At 44.8% G+C, this 21,912-nt stretch overlaps 1 protein-coding gene across 2 annotated transcripts in view; it reads left to right on the top strand.

Moving 5' to 3' along the window:
• The window catches only part of LOC139265195 (sodium- and chloride-dependent neutral and basic amino acid transporter B(0+)-like), a 78,360-nt gene that overhangs the window by 35,181 nt on the left and 21,267 nt on the right, over positions 1–21,912 (top strand). For both annotated transcript variants that reach the window (XM_070882121.1, XM_070882120.1), the window contains exons 9-13: positions 5,234–5,359; positions 8,036–8,154; positions 17,356–17,455; positions 18,469–18,578; positions 18,686–18,856. In XM_070882121.1, the coding sequence (XP_070738222.1) occupies positions 5,234–5,359; positions 8,036–8,154; positions 17,356–17,455; positions 18,469–18,578; positions 18,686–18,856 (626 nt within the window). The remainder of the gene's footprint in view (positions 1–5,233; positions 5,360–8,035; positions 8,155–17,355; positions 17,456–18,468; positions 18,579–18,685; positions 18,857–21,912) is intronic.

The following is a 21,912-nucleotide window of genomic DNA, read 5'->3' as shown; positions in this document are numbered from 1 at the left end:
CACTTTGCCTCAACGATTTCGTGCATGTCTGGGAGGATTAATGAGAGCTTGTTTTTAAAGTCCTTTTCATCAACAGTTGCGCGGGGGGGATCCCAGTCAGTGAGTGTGGACGAGATCTGTATGCCAGCAGCAGTCGCGACAGGCAACCCTGCAGCGTGGGACCTTGGATTTTAAGCACGCCTTGTTTAATGATTTGCACTGCTCTCTCCACCTGGCCGTTGGAGGCCGGCTTGAACGGTGCCGTCTTGACGTGATTTATACCGTGGTCAATTATAAAGTCTTGGAATTCTGCGCTGGTGAAGAACGGGCCATTGTCACTGATCAATACATCAGGGATTCCATGCGTTGCAAACATGGTTGCGAGGCTCTCCACAGTGGTGGAGGTTGTGCTCGAGTTTAAAATGGTGCATTCGATCCACTTTGAAAATGCATCTACAACTACAAGGAACATTTTGCCCATGAATGGGCCCGCATAGTCTACGTGCGCCCGCGACCACGGTTTGGTAGGCCAGGGGCTCAGTGGAGCCTCCCTGGGGCCATTGCTGAGTTGGGCACAAATGGTGCACCTTCGGACGCAGAGCTCCAAGTCCGCGTCAATACCAGGCCACCAGACGTGGGATCTGGCTATGGCCTTCATGAGAATGATCCCCGGGTGCTCGCGGTGGAGCTCCTGGACAAATGCCTCTCTGCCTCGCAGAGGCATGACTACTCGGCTGCCCCACATCAGGCAGTCTGCTTGTAGTGATAGCTCATGCATGCGCATGTGAAAGGGTTTTAATTCCTTGGGGCAGGCATCGCGAGCCTCTGCCCAGTCACTGGTTAGGACACATCTTTTTACTAAGGATAACGAGGGGTCGCTGGCCGTTCAGGCTCTGATTTGGCGAGCCATCATGGGCGAACCTGTGGACTCAAAGGCATTGATTGCCATGACTATCTCACAGTCCTGTTCGTCAGACCCTTCCGTAGTCGCCAGGGGTAGCCTGCTGAGCGCGTCGGCACAGTTGTCTGTGCCTGGTCTGTGCCTTATGGTATAGTCGTAGGATGCCAGCATGAGTGCCCACCGTTGAATTCGCGCCGAGGCGTTGGTGTTTATTGCCTTGTTCTCGGATAGGAGGGACGTGAGGGGCTTGTGGTCAGTTTCTAATGCGAACTTGGCCCTGAAAAGGTATTGGTGCATCTTTTTGACACCGTACACGCACGCGAGCGCCTCCTTCTCTACCATTCCGTACCCGCGCTCCGCTCGCGAAAGTGACCTGGAGGCATAAACTATGGGTTGTAATTTGCCCGCACTATTGACATGTTGCAAAATGCACCCGACCCCATACGCTGACGCATCGCATGTGAGAACTAGCTTTTTACCTGGGTCAAAGAAAGTCAAAACACTGTTGGAACACAGAAGGTTGCGTGCCTTATTGAAGGCGCGTTCCTGGGCGTCCCCCCAAAACCAATCGCACCCCTTCCTGAGTAGCACGTGGAGAGGCTCCAGCAGCGTGCTTAAGTTCTGCATAAAGTTCCCAAAGTAGTTGAGTAGCCCGAGAAAGACGTGCAGTTCTGAGACATTCCGGGGCCTCGCAGAAGCCTGTCTAGTTCGTGTTCAATCTTTTCCCTCATCACATAGGGTACAGCTCTGGCCTTGTGATGGACCGTTCTAGCATCCTGTGTGATGTAGATTTTGACTTTGGCCCCTTTGAAAGTGCCCACACCTGGCTGAAAGAGATGTTCAAATCGCTTTATAACTGTTGAGCAGGAGGTCCGTTCCTCTAATGACATTGCATGGACATCATCCCATTTCCAGTTTAGTTTTGCCAGCCAGCTTCTCCCCAGCAGTGCTGGGGGGTCTCCGGGGACAATCCACAGGGGAAGTCGGTTCACTGTACCTTTGTGTGTGACAGAGAGCATGGCGCTGCCGAGGACTGGTATGATTTCTTTGGTATAGGTCCTTAGTATGGTGTCGACCCTTGTGAGTTTTGGTCTGTCTCTTTTATGCGGCCACAGTTGTTCAAATTGTTGAGCGCTGATGAGAGATTGACTCGCTCCCATATCCAGCTCCATGTTGACAGATATCCCGTTGAGTAGGACCCTCATCATTATAGGAGGCGCCCTGTTGTAGGAGCAGCGGTCATTGATCGTGTTGACCTGCTGTACATCGGTGTCCCGGGTACTGTCCCCACCATCTTCTGGTCCGCTTTCCGACCCAGCCGATTCGTATACCAGCCGAGCTGCCGTTTTTTTGCACATGCGGGCCAAATGACCTGTATATTCACAATTTCTGCAAACAGCCTGCTGAAATCGACATCCCCTTGACGAGTGCCCACCCCACACCTCCAGCACAGACCTGTTCTATTGTTTAAAGTGTTCCCAAAGAATGAGCTGCGTCTGGCTGATCTCTCTTGAGCTTCTCTCAGTTTGTAGTTCATTGCTCGCATTGTGGGTTGATGAGGTGTGAATGGCCGTTCCTGTGGCCCTTGATGGCTTCTGCCTGCTGTCGAGAGCCTGTTCTCCCGGTTTTGTCTGTGTGTGGGGGTAGCAGCTTGTTTAGTGCTGTGAATTTCTTCCGCTATTTTATTAGTTGTCGTACCTGCATTGTAAATCAACCTTGTTTCTTCTTCCCCTACCAAGAATGTCTGTGCAACCAGTGCTGCTGCCTCTAAGGTCAGGTTCTTGGTCTCTATGAGCTTTCGGAATATGCCTGCGTGGCCTATTCCTTCAATGAAAAAGTCTCTCAGCATTTCTCTCCTCAGTTCATCGGAGAACTCACATAAACTAGCCAACCTCCGAAGTTCCACCATGAAGTCGGGTATGCTCTGGCCCACACAGCGTCTGTAGTTGTAGAACCTGTGTCTGGCCATGTGTAGGCTGGTCGCTGGCTTCAGGTGGTCTCTTACCAGTGTGCTCAATTCTTCAAACGACTTGCTTGCTGGTTTCTCGGGTGCCAACAGATCCTTCATTAAAGCATATGTTTTCGAGCCACAGCTGGTCAAGAGATGGGCTCTTCTCTTGTCTGCCTTATCATCGCCTAACCAGTCTTTGGTTACAAAGCTTTGCTGGAGCCTTTCTATAAAGTCCTCCCAGTTGTCTCCCGCATTGTACTTTTCATCTGACCCGTTGTTCGCCATTCTATGGATTCTGTGATCCCGTAACTCGTCGCCACTGTAAAGTCCTGTCCCCTCAGTACAGATTCACACGAGGCATGTTGTGAAGTCAAGGTCACTCTGGACCTGCACCTTTATTTCACAGCTTTGGAATGCTGCACTTGCCTGAGACCTGTCCTTTTATACCTGTCTCTTGCAAGTGCACCCCTGGTGGTAAGATATGCTGGTGGTTACAGGTCATATCTTATTACAGTCATGTATAGCATGTTAGGATACAGTTATATATAATAATGTAAGATGCATGACAAGTAATATACTAGCGTAGATTGAGGATTTATTAATGGAAAGAAAACAGAGAGTTGGGATAAACTGGTCATTTTCGGGCTGGCTGTAACTAGTGACGTATTGCAAGGATCAGTGCTTGGGCCTCAGCTATTCACAATATATATCAATGACTTAGATGGGACCGAGTGTAATGTATTCAAGTTTGCTGATGACACAAAGCTAGGTGGGAAAGTAAATTGTGAGGAGGATGCAAAGGGGCTGCAAAGAAATAAAAATGGGTTTAATTACTGGACAAGAACATGGCAAATGGATTATAATGTGGAGAAAGATGAAGTTATCCACTTTGATAGGAAGAATAATAGAGCAGAATATTTTTTAAATGGTGAGAAATTGGAAAATGTTGGTATTCAGAGTGACCTGAGTGTTCTTGTAGATGAATCACTGAAAGTTAACATGCAGGTACAGCAAGCAATTAGGAAAACAAAAGGATTGGAATATAAGAGTAAAGAAGTCTTTCTGCAATTATATCGGACCTTGGCAAGACCTGGAGAATTGTGTACAGTTTTGGTCTCCTTACCTAAGGAAGGATATACATGCCTTGGAGGGTGTGCAACAAATACACACCACACTGATTCCCGGGAGGGGGGAACTGTCATATGAGGAAAAATTGAGAAGATCTGGCCTATATTGCCTTGAATTTAGAAGAATGAGAGATGATATCATTAAAACATATAAAATTCTTACAGGGCTTGAGAGGGTAGATGCTGGTTGGGTGTTTCCCATTGCAGGGGAGTCGAGCACAAGGGATCACAGTCTCCGAATAAGTGATCCACCATATATGACTGAGATGAGGAAATTTCTTTTCACTTAATGCTTTGTGTATCTTTGGAATTCTCTACCCCAGGGGGCTGTGGATGATCAGTCATTGAGTAAATTCAAGACAGAGATTGCTATTAAGGGAATCAATGGATATGGGAATAGTGTGGGAAGTTGGAGTTGAGGTAGAAGATCAGCCATGATCTTATTGAATGGTGAAACGGGCCGAATGGCCTACTCCTGCTCCTATTTCTTATGTTATTATGTTCTTAATGAGTGCCAGCAGGTAATTTAGTTGTTAATCAGACCTTTAACGATCCTCCAGATGGCTGTTACTAGCGTGCCGGCAACTCCTTTACCAAGATGGGGTCTTGCGCTTAACGTGGGCTAAACCGGCATTGCAGCTCAAGACCCCACCTTAGCCACCTCGGAGGCTCTTTAGTGCCTAAAGTGTCCAGGGACAATCATCCCCTTTATATAGTGCGGGCCTTGAATTTTTAGAATGATATTCCAAATCTCCTGCAGTAACGTCAGTGGGAGATCAGCGCTACCCGTGTCCCGACAGGTGCACCTTATGGTAGCCTGGCACTGCAGTTCCTTGTTTGTCCACCATCAGAGTTTGCCCAACCCCACCTTCAGAGACTGATAAAGTCCCCCTGCCATCTATGACGTAAACTGTGCGTAAAGGCTCCATCCGCACTTGGCCTTCCTAGAAACCTCACTGTAAAACCAGGACCTGGTGTAAATGGATCCCAGCCTAGTTTCTGGTCATTAGATTAGGGATCTGCCAGAAGAGTCTCACATTTTTGAGTGCTGGGTGTGTTAAATGCAGTTCCCCAGCACTGACATCACTCACCTTGATGAGTAGAGAAAAGTCACAAAATCTCAGACCAAATACACAAGTACTGAACAAAATGAGATAAATTTTAACAATCTGGATTCTAAGTTAATTAGTGGGTTTTAAATAAATAACATCAGTTTATAGTATCTCTCTTTTAAGCACCATTAATTGCACCATTTCAATTGTATCCATTGTTTAGGTTTCGGATTGGCTTTCATTGCCTACCCAGAGGCTCTTGCACAGTTGCCATGGGCACCTTTATGGTCCATTTTATTTTTCTTCATGCTGGTCACCCTGGGACTCGACAGTCAGTTTGCAAATATTGGTAAATGTCTTCGTATAACCCACCTCTATCTATCTTTTATTAAAGGAAATTATATAAAGTATTTAGGTTTATAATATAAGGTGAGAAATTACTGTTGGTGATGTTCCTGGACAAATAATTATCCACAATTTCAGCATCCTCTGTACAGAGGCTGCCCATGGATGGACTCACCGAGAGAAGGCAGGCTTAGTGTCCCAGTCACTACTGTGGGGTAGTGCCCCTCAGTGGGATCATTGCTTGGAACATTGCCTCTCCCTGAAACCTCTTGCTGGGTATGAGGAAACAATGTTCCTCCCATTCCCCTCCTTATCCTCCTTACTTCAGCTCACAGAAAGACCATCAGGGTACTGAAAACATCCACTAGTCTCATTGACACTGGTGACCTGGAGAGAAGGCTGCAATACCCTGCACTGAGGATACTCTTGAGCTTTTGCCCTTCTCCCCATGATGGTACAGCAGCACCAACCTCTCAGATGGAACTCGCTGCAAATGGCTTCAATGCACAGCATAAGAAAGGAGGCACTGAAGTTATCAACCTGCTCCACCAAGGTCAGATCACCAGATTAATATAATTACATTGAAATTACGATATGGAGACAGACTTTTCAGCCCAGCCAGTCCTTGTTGGCATTTATTCTCCATATGAGCAGTGGCCCTAATCCTATGTGCCCCTCTGTTCTCATGTCCTTTTGTTCCCTTTTTCTTCAACAACCTATCTAACTTATTCTTAGGCATTGACATGGTCTCGACTTCAAATATCTAATTTCAGTAGAAAATTTCAACTCTTTAAAAAAGTTTCTCCTGTGTCAGATGTGGCTCAGCGGTAGCACTCTCACCTCTGAGTCAGAAGGTTGTAGGTTTAAGACCCACTCCAGAGGCTTGAACACAAAAATCTAGTCTGGTACTCAGTGCAGTACTGAGGAAGTGCTGCACTGTTGGAGGTGCCATCTTTCGGATGAGATGTTAAACAGATGTTTGCTCTCTCAGGTAGGTGTTAAAGATCCCATGGCACAATTTCGAAGAAGAGCAGGGGAGTTATCCCTGGTGCCTTAGCCAATATTTATCCCTCAGTTAACATCATAATAAAAACAGATTATCTGGTCATTATCACATTGCTGTTTGTGGGAGCTTGCTGTGCACAAACTGGCTGCTGTGTTTCCTACATTACAACAGTGACAACACTTCAAAAGTATTTCATTGGCTGTAAAGCATTTTGGGGCGTCCTGAAGTTGTGAATGGCGCCAAATAAATGTAATTCTTTCTTTCTGCTCTCTTACATTTAATCTTAAATCTAGGTCCCAATCTTTAAATCCCTCAACCATAGGAAACAGTCTCTTTCTATCTGCTGTGTCGTGTTCCTTTCATAATTTGAAATATCTCAAATCACCCTGTAATCTCTATTAAGGACATTCTTGCTATTGAGGGAGTGCAGCGAAGGTTCACCAGATTGATTCCCGGGATGGCAGGACTGACTTATGAAGAAAGACTGGATCGACTAGGCTTATATTCACTGGAATTTAGAAGAATGAGAGGGAATCTCATAGAAGCATATACAATTCTGATGAAATTGGACAGGTTAGATGCAGGAAGAATATTCCCGATGTTGGGGAAGTCCAGAACCAGGGATCACAGTCTAAGGATAAGGGGTAAGCCATCTAGGACTGAGATGAGGAGAAACATTTTCACCCAGAGAATTGTGAACCTATGGAATTCTCTACCATAGAAAGTTGTTGAGTCCAGTTCATTGGATATATTCAAAAGGGAGTTAGATGTGGCCCTTACGGCTAAAGGGATCAGGGGGTATGGAGAGAGGGCAGGAATGGGATACTGAAGTTGCATGATCAGCCATGATCATATTGAATGGTGGTGCAGGCTCGAAGGGCTGAATGGCCTGCTCCTGCACTATTTTCTATGTTTCTATTCTCATGTTACATCTCTAATTTTTGTATTTGTATTTCCCCATATCAGGCAGCTTCCAAGTCAATCAGTGCTATACCCTCTTTATTGCCTCTATTCCTAGCGTTTGGAGCCCAAAACTGCACACAGTACTCCAATTGTGGTCTAGTATTTTATATAGATTCACCATCACATCTCAGCTTTTATATTCTATCATCTTGCCCTAAAACCTAATTAGATTCTTTTTATGACCTTTTCCATTTGAGATGCTGTTTTTAACAGCTTGTGAACATGAACCCCTAAATTCCTCCGCTCCTCCTCATTATCATCTGTCACCCATTCGAAGTATAATTATTACTTTGCTATTTATCAAAATGTACCATCTCACATTTACTGACATTAAATGCCATCTGCTACTTTTTGCCCATTCTACCATCTTATCAATATCCCCTTGCCACTTCCATTGGGCCTCAGAATGGTTTACTATGCCTCTTATTTTAATATTGTCTTCAAATTTTGTAATGCTCCCCCTATTCTTGTGTTCCTGGTGCACACACAGCTTAAACACAAGCAAGCCTTGTGGTGATGTTCTGCTTATAATCTTGTAAATCAACCTGACAAGTCTTGCTAATGTTTCAAAGAGCGGAATCATTCATTAAGCAAGATGTCCTCATCTGCTCCTCTAGACTTCAGGACTTTAATCTCTCCAGGGATTGCTTTCTCTGTTACTGGGTAAATTATTAATTAATTATTGATCTCATTTAACATTTTTTTTATCAGAAACAATTCTAACAGCCCTGCTGGACCTGTTCCCTCAGTTTCTGCGATCAAAGCGTCTTTATCTGACAACTGGCATTTGCTTGTTATTTTATTTCCTTGGGCTTGTATGTGTAACACAGGTATGTTGTTCTTTAATAGTTTTCTACGTTTCCACATGTAGTGTTGTTTATAACTCTATGAAGTCTGAAATTTCACAGGATGAAGTAGCAAAGAAGGCCCTTGTGTGTTGGTCATGTTGTTTTTCCATTTATTTAATATTGTGCAGTGACGGTGTGGGACTGACTGACCCTTCCCCATCTGCTATTAATAAATACAGGGTCTGGTTAAAGAGATGAAACTCAGCTTTTTTATCACCCTGTGAATCAGATTCACAATGTGTTCATTTTAAATCAGCAGGATATTGTTGGAAATCTCTTTCAGTGTAGGTATGTCTCAGTACCAGCATGGCTCAGTTGGTAACACTCTCGCCTCTAATCAAAAGGCTGTGGCTTGTAAACCCCAACCCAGGATTCAAGCACATAATCTAGACTGACATTTCAGTGCAGTACTGTGGGAGTGCTGCATTGTCAGACATGCCATCCTTTGGATAAGAATGAATCTAAGGCTCATCTGCCCATTCAAACCAGGAAATCCGGTACCCTGTGGGGCTTTAAATGCAGAAGTTCAGTTAAAGGTATCTCAGAAGCCCCATGATAAAATTGGTTGCAGGAATCATTCAGAGACATTTGGGACATTTGTACTTGGAAGCAGGTAAGACATACTTTATCTGTTTAATTGGAATTGTTAAATTCCAGCGTGAACTATTTGCTGTGCATTTTTTTGCTTGCATTTTACATGCCTTCATCTGTGACAGCCTTCCTGCTGCTCTACAAAGCTGGGATGACACCAGTCCCTCCTATGGAGTGAAGCAGGGCATCCAGCTTCAATGATGGGAATCCTGACATATTGCTACAGACTGAGCTGTGCTAGTTACTGCTCAGGGAGAGTTGGCAGCAAAGGTAGGGAGCCAGAGTGTGTGACAGGAGGTTGCTGAGTGTATAAACTCAAGCAGCACTGTACACAGCACCTGGCTACAGTAGAGAAAGAAGTTCCACAACATCTCCAGAAGGAGCCACTAACTGGCTGAGCTACACCACAAGCACCACTTTGAAGGAAGTAGAAAGGGGAAGCAGCGTGGTCACAAACACACAATTTGGTATAAATAAGGCACTGTCAACTGTTAACTGAGCATTTTGTCTGTGGCGGAGCAGGGTGAGCTTGTTGTACCCAGAAGAATGATGCCATGGGGATAGGAGGAGAGCACTTTGGGGGCTGTTTAGCTAGTTTTTTAATGCAGGTGGGATGGAGTATTTGTTTGGTCAGTGGGTGGAGGATTGTTGGTCAGTTGTAGAAAAAGAGTATTTACACCCCTGGAAAATATGTCCCATATCAGGGCTAGATGAATGTTTTAGCAGCTGTCAAGGGAGCTTGTTGTTCTAGTTCTTCAGTGGTTTAGAGTCATAGGCTTCCTCTCTCAGGACCTCCTCTACAGTGTCTACCTGATGAGCCTCTTGTAGTAAATCACTGTCTGTTGTCAGATGAGGTACACAGCAACACTCTACAGTGATGTGAGATACTTTAGCTGGATCCTTACATTATGTTCTATTTACCTCTGGCTGTAGAATGGACCTCATTATAATAGCAAACCCCTGGTATCCTGGGATAGCTCAGAATTGTCATCAACCATAGCAGCACAAATCTCCCTAATCCCCTCAAACAAGCCCTTGACTTACTTGTTATCCACAAAGACAGCAAGATGTCTCAATTGCTCAGAGTAACAGCACCATGCATGCACCCTGCATAAGAATGCACATCCTGTGCCATGTGGGAACTCCAGGACATTTCTCGAGTCCTGGACAACCACATATGCAGGACGTGTCATAAGCTGGAGGAGCTCAAGTTCCAGGTCTCAGAGCTTGAGTAGCACCTGGTGTCATTGCAGCGCATCCCGGATGCTGAGAGCTATGTGGATAGCAGGTTTCAGGAGGTGGAGTGGGTGACTGCCAGACAGAAAAGGAGGACCAGGCAGGTATAAGAATTAAGAACAGGAGTCGGCCATTCGGCCCCTCGAGCCTGCTATGCCATTCAATAAGATCATGGCTGATCTTCTATCTCAACTCCACTTTCCTACACTATCCCCATATCCCTTGATTCCCTTAATATCCAAAAATCTCTCGATCTCTGTCTTGAATATACTCAATGACTGAGCCTCGACAGTCCTCTGGGGTAGAGAATTCCAAAGATTCACCACCCTCTGAGTGAAGAGGTTTTCCTTATCTCAGTCCTAAATGGCCAACCCCTTATTCTGAAATTGTGACCCCTGGTTCTAGACTCACCAGCCAGGGGAAAACATCCTCCCTGCATCTACCCTGTCAAGCCCTGTAAGAATTTTGTATGTTTCATTGAGATCAACTCTCATTCTTCTAAACCCTAGAGAATATAGGCCTAGTCTACTCAATCTCTCCTCATATGACAATCCCCCCCCATCCCAGGAATCAGCCTGGTGAACCTTCGTTTCGCTCCCTCTATTGCAATTATATCCTTCCTTAGTTAAGGAGACCAAAACTGTACATAATACTCCGGGTGTGGTCTCACCAGGGCCCTATATAATTGCAGTAAGACGTTGTTACTCTTATACTTAAATCCTCTTGTAATAAAGGCCAACATACCATTTGTTTTCTTAATTGCTTGCTGTACCTGCATGTTAACTTTCAGTGATTCGTGTACAAGGACACCCAGGTCTCTCTGAACACCAACATTTCCCAATCTTTCACCATTTAAAAAATATTCTGCTTTTCTATTTTTCCAACCAAAGTGGATAACTTCATATTTCTCCACATTATATTCCATTTGCCATATTCTTGCCCACTCGCTTATCCTGTCTATATCCCCTTGAAGCCTCTTGCAACTTGACAACTTACATTCCCACCTAGCTTTGTATCATCAGCAAACTTAGATATATTACATTTGGTCCTATCATCCAATTCATTGATATAGATTGCGAATAACTGGGGCTATTTTGGAAGATGACAACCAATGCATCCACTATCTCTATAGCCACCTCTTTCAAAACCCTAGGATGTACCCATCAAGTCCAGGGGATTTATCGACTTTCGGTCCCATTAATTTCTCCAGTACTATTTTTTTTACTAAAACTAATTTCTTCCAGTTCCTCATTCTCGCTTGACACTTGGTTCTGCACTATTTCCAGGAGGTTTTTTGTGTCTTCTTACATGAAGACAGACACAAAGGGGTGAAAATTTGGTTGTCGAGCACCTCAGATAGCGGCCCGGAGGGGCGTTAGTTTGAGCGTAATAGCTTAGCAACCGAGCACGCAACTTGCAGCACTCCGCCAGAAAACTTAGTTGAGGTTTACCGGCAGCTAAAAACGCTAGCGCCTGGCTGCTGATGATCAGTACTGTGCAACGCCCATGCTTGCGCCCTGCTCGCTAAATGTGGTGTGGCTGCCTCGTTTATCGACCGCCACTGATCACGTGTGAAAACACAGTCGGTGCCACCTTCCATAGTGGTTAATTGGTGGCTACTTAAAGAGACGAGGAAACGCTTCCCTCGGACATCACAGTCGGTGCAACGTTTACACAGAGCATGGTGCGTGAGCCTCAGAGTTTGCAGCGACAGACAAACCAAACAGTGCAGCTTGATAACAAGTGAAGTCGAAAACGTTAATGGGGACGTCACTAGTTCGCCAGCGTCGCATTCTACATTCTCTAGTAAGGCAGCATCAACAGAGAAGGGCTGTTGGCCATGTCGATGGCCGAAGGAGGAGAGCCCCTAGACATTGGGGCAGGAGGCCTTACCCCCCCATGGCTTTACCGGCAGCAACACTCATACCTGGACATGTTCGAGGAGCAGTGTATCAGAAGGCTGCGCTTCTGAAAGGAGGTAGTTAAAGAGAAATGCCATTTCCTGCTGCCGGAACTGCAGCCTCACATCGGCACCAGGACTGCGCTGCCCGTCCCAGTGAAGGTCACGGTGGCATTCACCTTCTATGCCTCCGGCTCCTTCCAGACTGCATCAGGGGATATATGCAGTGTCTCACAATTCGCAGCACATCGCTGCATCTGCGACATCACACAGGCCCTCTACATTAACAGAATGGGCTTCATTATCTGTCTGATGACCAGGGAGAAACAGAATGAGCATACATGTGGGTTTGCCAGGATAGCGGGCTTCCCGAGGGTTGAAGGAGCAATTGACTGCATACATGTGGCCTTATGAGTACCATTCGAGAACTCCGAGGTCGTCAGAAATAGAAAGCAATATCACTCTCTAAATGTGCAGCTGGTGTGCGACCACACGTGTGGCTTCGACCTGTGATGTCATGGCTGCTGCCACGTCAACAATGGCATACGCCATCACCTCTAGGACTCCACTGTCACTCATTGAGCCCACTATCCCAGTTTAGCCGGGCAAGGATGGGCTCAGTGGACTGCTGAGAGGCATGGGCAATGCTTGAGGTGGCCTCCACCACACTCACAGCAAGTTCATCCACGCTGTGCGGCACCCTCCCCAATGCCCTCAAAACTCGCGGTGCATCTGCATGAACATAGCCTCCAAATTCAGGTCCTCATCTGCCTATCTCTGAGCAGGACACCTGTGCCGACTTACCCTCCAGAGAGCTGACCCCCGAGCTTTCCTTCGCGCTGGGCGTTGTGGCAGGCCACTGGGGCAGGAGTGTTTGGATCTGGGAACCCCAGGAAAGTGGGCTCCTCCACCGAGCTGGTCTCCCCACTCGCTGGCACTGAGGACAGGTCCCACTCTGTCGCCACACTGGTCTTGGTTTCCAACTCATCTTCCCCATCATGTGAAGAAGACGGCTAACGGGCAGGCTGCCGCTCAACTGGCCCATCATCTGTAAGCACAAAGCAACAGAAGTAGCAGTTGGGGAGGGGGCAGGAAGGCAAGAAGGAAGGGGCATCATTATTTTTGAACCATGTACGGCATGTGGGCTCAAGGGTAAGGGGTCTCACAGAAAACGCCCATCTCATTCACAAACTGGCACTGTCGAGTGAGGGCTGTGCCTCGTTGGCCGCTACCACCACAACTGGTGCACCCATGAGAGTGGACACTCCCTCCTCCACCTCGGTGAGGTCCTGGAGGTCAGACTCCCCTCCTCCCGTCTGCTGCTGCTCTCACCTGTTGAGGGTGAGTTTGGCCTGCAATGACCAAAACAAGAAGTTGTCACTGGGTCTGTAGCTACATGTATCTGCAGTAAGTGAGTCGTTACTAATGCGAATGTAATACAGTTCCACCTAGTGGACTAATGCTCCACCCAGTGGACTACTGTAGTAATGCAGCCATTGCTGTTTACAAGAAGAATAAAAGGAATTGAGCCATCTTGTAAAGTCTGAGTGTGTTGTGATGTTGTAAAGAATATATCACATTGGCGATGAAAGATAGGATTTCTGGATACCCTAGCTGAAATTTTTGTTGGTGGATGATTCCAGCCAAACAACAGAGAGACTAAGAGGTTCTTTGTTTGCAGAACAGCTAAGAATCCAAGGTAAACTACAAGCACACTTGGCTGAACTGAAGAGTCCAGATGGCTGCGCCTATGGGAATAATAGGATACTTGCGTGAATTCCATCATGACCGTGAAACTTTCGAAAGCTATGTGGAGCAGCTAGAAATGTTTTTCACCACCAGTAGTATCATCGAAGTCCCCGCTGATGAAAACTGTAATTGGGTGGTGTTGGAAAGAAAACGGGCTATTTTCTTTACTGAAGCAGGGGCCGAGGTGTATGAAACCCTGAAAAATGTGCTTGTTCCTGCTAAGCCAAAGAACACATCACTTACAGAGATTCTAAGCAAGTTAGAACAGCACTACAGTCCTGAGCCCCTGGAAATTGCTGAAAGTTATCATTTCAGAACACGAGATCAATTCATTGACGGAAGTATCAATGAGTACATTGTAGCATTAAAGAAGATATTCACTGTCAGTTCGGAAACTTTAAAGACCAAGCATTGTGTGTGGGATGAAAAATGATGCGATCAGGCGAAAGTTGTTGACAACCCCTAAGTTGGCTTTTGATTTAGCTTGTTAGACAGCTTTGTCGATGGACCTGACTGACCAATATTCCTGAGAATTTCATACCATTTCCAGTCGTCAGACAACTGAGGTGAATCGCCTTCAAGTTAAAAGTAAAAGGCAGTTGGGCCCCAAGGCCTCAGCAACTGGTAATTGTAACAGAGCATTGAAGTTATGCTATCAGTACCTGGGACAACACATTGCTCAAAGTTGTCCATTAGTGAAGGCAGAGTGTTTCTTCTGCAGGAAAACTGGGCATCTTGCAAAGGCATGCTGACTGAAGAGTAAACCAACTTTCAAGGCTATAAGTAGAAATCCCCAGAAACTACATAGCATGGAAGAAAAGCAACAGGACAAAGAGATACACATCATCAGGAACACAAAGGTATCTAACAGCGATTCAAAAAGTATCATCATCCAAGTAGATGTTGCAGGAACTAAGATACACATGGAAAGCGACACTGGTGCATCCATGAGTATAGTACTGGAATCGCTATATTTTGACAAATTGCATGATTTCCCATTGGAGAAATCCAAGGTAAAGCTGCAAGGCTACTCAGGAGAGAACATTCCTGTGGTAGGTCGTATCACCGTACTGGTGAAATATAAGGATTAGTTTCAGAGCTTGCCTCTCTCAGTAGTGGCAGGAGACCAACCTGCCTTACTAGGAAGAAATTGGTTGGATCACTGAAGCTGGATTGGAGTGAGATTTGTCATGTTCAAACGAGATTTGCATCGAAGGATGATGTCATCAAAAAGTATCTGAAGATGTTTTGTGAAACAGGCAGTCCGATCCAAGACTGCAAGGCGAGTCTTAGGGTACAGAATGATGCTAGACCAGTTTACTGCAAGCCACGTCCCATACCGTATGCAAAGAGAGAGTTTAGCAAGAACTCAAAAGACTAGAGACTGAGAGCATTATTTCTAAGGTAATTGTCCTACACCTATTGTTGTTGTACCTAAGTCAGATGGTAAGGTAAGGTTGTGTGGTGATTATAAAGTAACTGTAAACCAGGTTCTAGAGGGTAATCTCCTCAATACATTGCCAAATGTAGAAGGTTTGTTTACAATGCTGACAGGTGGTTAGATCTTCTCAAAGTTAGATCTCACAAATGCCTACTTTCAACTTGAGCTAGATGAGGGGTCCAAGTCATGCTTGACTATGAATACTCATCTAGGCCTATATCAATTTAATAGGCTACCATTTGGAGTGTCTTCCGTCCCCGCTATATTTCAAGGGGTGATCAACCAGATTTTGCAAGGCATTGAAGAGGTAGTATGTTATTTAGATGACCATACACCAAACAGGCACATCCATAATAACATATTGAATGAAGTGCTCAAATGGCTGGAGAAGCACAGAGTATGAGTGACTGTTCGCAAATGTGAGTTATTTAAAAGTTCAGTGGAGTACTTAGGGCTCAGAGTAGGCAAAGATGGTTTACATCCAATCAAGGGAAAGCTGGATGCAATTAGAAATGCACCCATTCCCAAGAATTTCATAGAACTTCGTTCATTTTTGGGTCTTTTGAACTGTTATGGGAAGTTCCTACCAAATTTGGCTACAGTGTTACATCCACTGAATGAGCTGTTGAAAAAACAGGTCCATTGTAAGTGGTCAGAAGAATACGATGCAGCATTCAAGGAGTGTAAAAGCCAGTTAGTAGAGAGTACCATGTTAGTTCACTGAGGTATCTAAGGAGATTAAGCTAGCATGTGACGCCTCTCCATATGGAGTTAGGGTGTTGATCTCTCCTGTATTACATAGTGGAGAGGAGAGACCAATTGCTTTTGCTTCACGCACTCTCAGAGCCAGTGAGCGTAATTATGCGCAAATCAAAAAGGAAGTTTTGGCATTCACTTTTGGGGTCAAGAAGTTCCACAAATACTTATATGGTTGTATGTTTACCATCATTATGGACCATAAGCCCCTGATGGCAATCCTCCATCCAAAGATCCCAGTTTCAACATTAGCTGCAGCCCAAATGCAGAGATGGGCTTTAATTTTGTCAGCATATACATATGACATTGAGTACAGATGAACAGCTGGTCACAGCAATGCGGATGCTATGTCTAGATTGCCATCCCCATCACAAGTTACACCCGATAGGGAAGAAGTGTTCTATTTTTCACACATTGATGAACTGCCAGTCACTGCTAAAGAGATTGGTAGAGCAACCAAACGTAAATCAGTTACGTCAAAGATGTATGATTACATCGCAAGTGGCTGGCCAAACCAGGTAACAGACAAAGATATTCATCCATACTTCGTTCGTGGGAATGAATTATCAGTGGATAAAGATTGTATCATGTGGTGAGCAAGAGTGCTTATATCAAATAAATTCAGGTCCAAATTATTAGGAGATCTACATGACCAGCACCTGGAAATGTGCTTGACCAAGAGTGTTGCATGCAGTTACTTATGGTGGCCAGGTCTAGATAAAGATATAGAGCACATCATTAGTCAGTGTACAACATGTCAATCGGTAAGCAAGAAACCAACATCAGTACCATTACAGCCATGGAAATGGCCTCCCAGGGTGTGGTAAAGCACATAGATTTTGTTTTTATAACAGACTTACTGATGTTGTTGAGATCTGCAGTGGTCCCTTAGAAGAAGCTTGAGCTATCGAAGGTTAAAGCCATTGTGACCCTAATTGTAGGTGCAGTTACAAACTGTGAACATAAACGCAGCTTTCACACAACAGATCATATAATTCGATACCATTTTCATAGTCACCATCTGCATTATTGTTGCCCCTTGTAACTCCTGCACTGCCTATAGAATCTGCCAGGTGTTATGGGCTGAGCCACATAATGTGGTATCCGTTACCATCTCATTTAAGTAAGTCTGCTGCTTCAGGCACATGCAAATGCAACAATAGGAATACCCATAGAAGAGGTTTGGGCGCAGCTCATATCAAGTGTAGAAGTTGCACAATGGGGTCTGTGTTCATTTGTATAATTCATATCAAAATATGTGTTCTTGATTCATATTGTAATGAGATATGGAAACGATTTTGGATCTGGGAGAATAGGGTAGATTTTCCTGAATGGGCATCCTCTGGGAATTTGACAGGTGCAGCACACCTGAGGAACAGGGACCAGGAGCTCTGGATTCTCCTGCCCTGGGACATTTGCATGGTTCAGGCTCTGTCCCCCATTATTTTGAATATTAGAGTATCATGTTTTTCTCATGCAGTACATTTTTAAATTTTCTATTTAATTTTAGGCTGGGATTTACTGGATAAATTTAATTGATCATTTTTGCATTGGATGGGGCCTCATTGTAGCAGCTCTGCTGGAACTCATCGGTCTCAGCTGGATCTATGGTAAGTGCAACAGGAAAAGCACTGAAACAAAATGAAATAATTAAATCAAGCAGGTTTTTATGGGGAAAGTTTTCAATTTACTGCTGGGCATAAAACTGTCATCCGCTGAACAACGTTCCATTATTGCAACCGGATGATTACCATTAACGTCGGTTTCAACAGAAATGAAAATCAGGTAGTCTCTTTCTCGAGTGGTCAATCACTAATGGCAGAATTATGCCCAGCTGCAAACAAAAAAAAAATCAACCATCTCTTTTCAGAAGAAGCAAAAGAAATGAATAGGGTAATGTGATGTAGATAGTCCTTTGTATCTGAAGATGATGGGAATTCAAGTGCTCTCCTTAATTGTCAACAATCTTTCCCCATTTGGTTCCAAAGGCCAATATGAGATAGGCAGTGCATTCTGTATCCTTCCCCCGTGGTCCCCTTGTTCTTTCTGGGTTACAGCTGGTTGTTGTTGGGGTGAATTTTGCTGCAGCCATTTTCCTGTTAATTGCTGATGGGATGTTGTTCAAACATCCTCACCCCGTGTGGAACAGCTGTTTGTCACTTGACCAGTCAGTTACCAGTTTCTCCCAATTATCCAGGCACATGGAACAACAGGACAAGTCCTGCTTCAGCTTGTTCATGATGTTTCTTCTAACCTCATGAAATCAATTTACTATGTTTTAGCTCAGGACAGAGGGCTGACTTTGATAGTCCACCCTCCCCATTCTGATAAAAGGGGGCCTGCCCATCTCAGCACAGATCTGATCCATGAGCCTTTCCCAGAGGGAGCACCTGTTCTTTGGGATTTTATACAAACATTTTTTGATTCAAACATTTTACCTTCATGGGGAATCAGGTTAGGGAGAAATTACTTAATCCTGTTTGAAATGCTGAGTGATCCCTTCTCTGATTTAACCTGTTCATTCGTGACACCCAGTACGAGATGAACTTCTACAACAAACAAGCTGCCCTAAAGCCAGGACAAACCAAGTGATTGTGTATCTCTGCTTTCTTGTTGTTCACAGGGGTAAATCGATTCATCAAGGACATTGAGATGATGATTGGGGAAAGGAATTGGCTCTTCTGGCTGTGGTGGAGAGCATGTTGGTGTTTTATTTCCCCGTGCTTGCTGGCAGTAAGGAGACGTTACATCTTTTACTGATTCAAACTGAAAATAATCAAGCTGCAGATAGTCTATCTCATTCTGTTTCTGAACTTGTTTTGTGCATTCATTTCATCCAGGTAATCTTAATCTGGTCCTTAGCAACATTTGCCCCACCAACATATGGACCTGTTGAGTATCCTGTCTGGGCAACAGCCCTTGGCTGGTGTATGATGACCTTCTGTATGATGTGGATCCCCATTGTCGCCATTGTGAGAATTGTCCAAGCTGAGGGCGCCACCTTGTGGCAGGTAAGGAAACATCTTACATGAGCAAAATACTGCGAATGTTGGAATCTGAAATAAAAACAAAAAATGCTGGAAATATCAGCAGATCAGTCAGCATCTGTGGCGAGAAACAGAGTTAATGTTTCAGGTCTATGACCCTTATTCAGAACTGGAAAAGTTCGAGATGTAACAGATTCTTAAGCAAGAGCAGGGGCAGTGAAAGGATGGAGGGGAGGAAAGAACAAAAGGGAAGGTCTGTGATAGGGTGGAAGGCAGAAGAAATTTAAGAGACAAAAGCGATAATGAGCATAAATTAAATGGTAATGGCATGAGTTAAGAAACAAAAGTTGAGTCGAGATGGGGTGTGAGTGGCGGAATAATCACCAGCTGCCATAGGAAAGAGAAAAAAAGCAGGGGGGTGGGTTGTAAAAAAAAAGGTGAGGGAAAAGAAATATGGGCAGAGGTATGGTCTGAAATTGTTGAACGATATTGAGTCCAGAAGCTTGTAAAGTGCCTAAACGAAAGATGAGGTGCTGTTCCTCGAGCTTGTGTTGCGCTTCATTGGAACAGTGTAGGAGGCCGAGGACAGAGAGATCAGAGTGGGAATGAAGAATTAAAGTGACAAGCAACTGGAGGCTCGGGGTCATGTTTATGGTCTGAATGAAGGTATTCTGCAAAGTGGTCACCCAATCTGTGTTTGGTCTCCCCAATGTAGAGGAGACCAAATCGTGAGCAGCGAATACAGTATACTAAATTGAAAGATATACAAGTAAATCGGTGTTTCACCTGGAAGGAGTGTGTGGAGCCCTGGACAGTGGGAAGGGAGGAGGTAAAAGGGCAGGTGTCCTTGATACCTTAATATCTTTCAACAAGTCAGTAAAAGAATTTCTGAAAGTCTCCCAATTCTCACCATTTCTTTTGTGGAGTCTATAGAAATAGCGTTAACATTTTTTTTAGGCAATTAGTGTTTGCCCAGTAATTCTGCCAATCATTTAATGTTGGTGTTAATTTATTTATTTTAAATCGATTCATGCTATCATGAAAATAATGTCAATCAGAAAACCTAGGCTCCAGTGTCAACATTAGGCACTCCCACTTCAGGTATATTGCAGCCACAGACAGATGCACCCCCCGCCCCCCACTCTAGTCAGTTGTAACAATGGTATTAGGTACAATCTCTGCCAATGCTTTCCTGCTCTCTCTCATAAACACACCTGGTGTAGAGCTTCAGTCACTGGTAACTGGGTTGAAAATAAAACAAACAAATTTTGCTCTTACAGCCACCAATTTCATCGCATTGTTTCCAGAGATGAATGGATGCTTTGGAATTCCACTGGGACACTTAGTCCTTAGGAGATAGATAAAGTTACTGAGCTACATTGGCTGCCCTGAATACTGTGGGTCTGGTGACAGAGACATGTACCCTCATGTTCATTGAATAGTTTAGGATGGGATTAGTGGAATGAATTGCCATAATGCTGCAAAGGATTTCCTCAATTTCTGTGTGTGAATGGATGAAGACACTAGATTATCACAGGGAGACAGCTGGACACACAAATAATGACTGTTCAAAGGGTACAGAGATAAAATATTGATTCCTACCTTCAAGAATTGACAGTGTAAACCTAATGCTGTAGAGTAGATGTTGTAACACTAATAGTCAAAACATTACTTTGTGTTTTAATTATATAATTAAATCAGAAATACTTCATCTGCAAAGAGCTCAGTGAGCCCACCATTGTGCCTTTCCACACGAGTCCAAGCAGATGAATTTAAATATAAAAGGATGGAAAATCCCATCTAGCCCATCAATCCCACCCCATGTACATACGGTGCAGCCACATGTATCAATGATCCCCCCCCCTCCCCCAGTCTGCATCCTCCTGGGAGAGGTCAAAAATACCAGGCCAACTGGGGAAGACTCTGGGAATTCCTCTCTGATCCCTGAGGACAATCAAGTAAACCTCCAGGAGATAGTGAGAACTCAGAAATCCTCCTACTGTAAGCAAGCTCACAACTTACCATGTATAACCGGAATTGTTCTCTCCTCTCTAAATGGAGACTACAGGAAACATAGCCACAACGTTAGAATTGATCATTACAAACACACAGAAAGACACAGCAGATAATTCTGTTCATTACCTTTTCAGCAGTTTTGTTTTTTGACTCTTTATAGAGTCTATGTAAATTAAAATTGTAGCTGACCTACAATCCGATTCAGGATGCAGACTTACTGACATTTGATACAGATTGAAATGCTCAATGACGCAAGTGCCAGTATAACTCTGCAGTCAGGTCCTGGTCTGACTGCCCAGTGTATTAGGGCCCATTAGATTTCCTGGGTACTTTCTAAACTCATTTTTCAATGTTTTTAACATTAGGAGAAAGCAGAAACTTCCACTAACTCACCTAAGAATTAGCAGAGCTCTGCGATGCGAGCCAAGCATGCAAGCGCAGGGCTCTGTAATGGTTGATGTAAGTACAATCTGAACTGAAGCGCAGTTAACAATATAACTCCAGTCTGCCAGCTGTGCATTGCATATTAGACACCAATTTGTGATTGGTAGCTATATCAGGGCCAATTTTAACCCCCAGTGGGTTTTGGGGGCTGGGTGGGTGGGTGAGCAGTTCAGGATTGGGAGCGCAGTGAGTTTTTTGCGCACTCACTGGCTGAAGTTTGAGGCCCCAGGCCTACATTTTAATTTCTGGGCCTCAGCTAACTTGTTACATGTCAGCTGCCTGCCCAGAGAGGGCCAAAAGTGGGAGTTGGCTGGCGGGAAGGAGAGGAAGCTCAAGCGGTGGAGGCCAGTGGCCAGCACCAAAAGAACGCTCTCCAGCCAGCTGGTGAGTCACGGGGAAGGGGGTTTCAGGAGGGTCTCATAGGAGGGATCACAGGAATCCAGGGCAGGGCAGGCCACTACGTTCCTTGGTGGGACTGGAGGATGACTCCTACTCCTCCTGGCCCCACAACAGAATCTCTGTCACTTACCTTGGAGGGCTTCTTCTGTCTGGGACCAGATGCTAACCTGCTTTATCCTGGGAGGAAAGCCACAGTGGTTTCCATGCTCAGACCCCAGTTA

This window comes from Pristiophorus japonicus, chromosome 6, assembly GCF_044704955.1.
Source record: "Pristiophorus japonicus isolate sPriJap1 chromosome 6, sPriJap1.hap1, whole genome shotgun sequence".
Lineage (NCBI taxonomy): Eukaryota > Metazoa > Chordata > Chondrichthyes > Pristiophoridae > Pristiophorus > Pristiophorus japonicus.
This window is presented reverse-complemented; position numbering and strand designations above follow the sequence as displayed.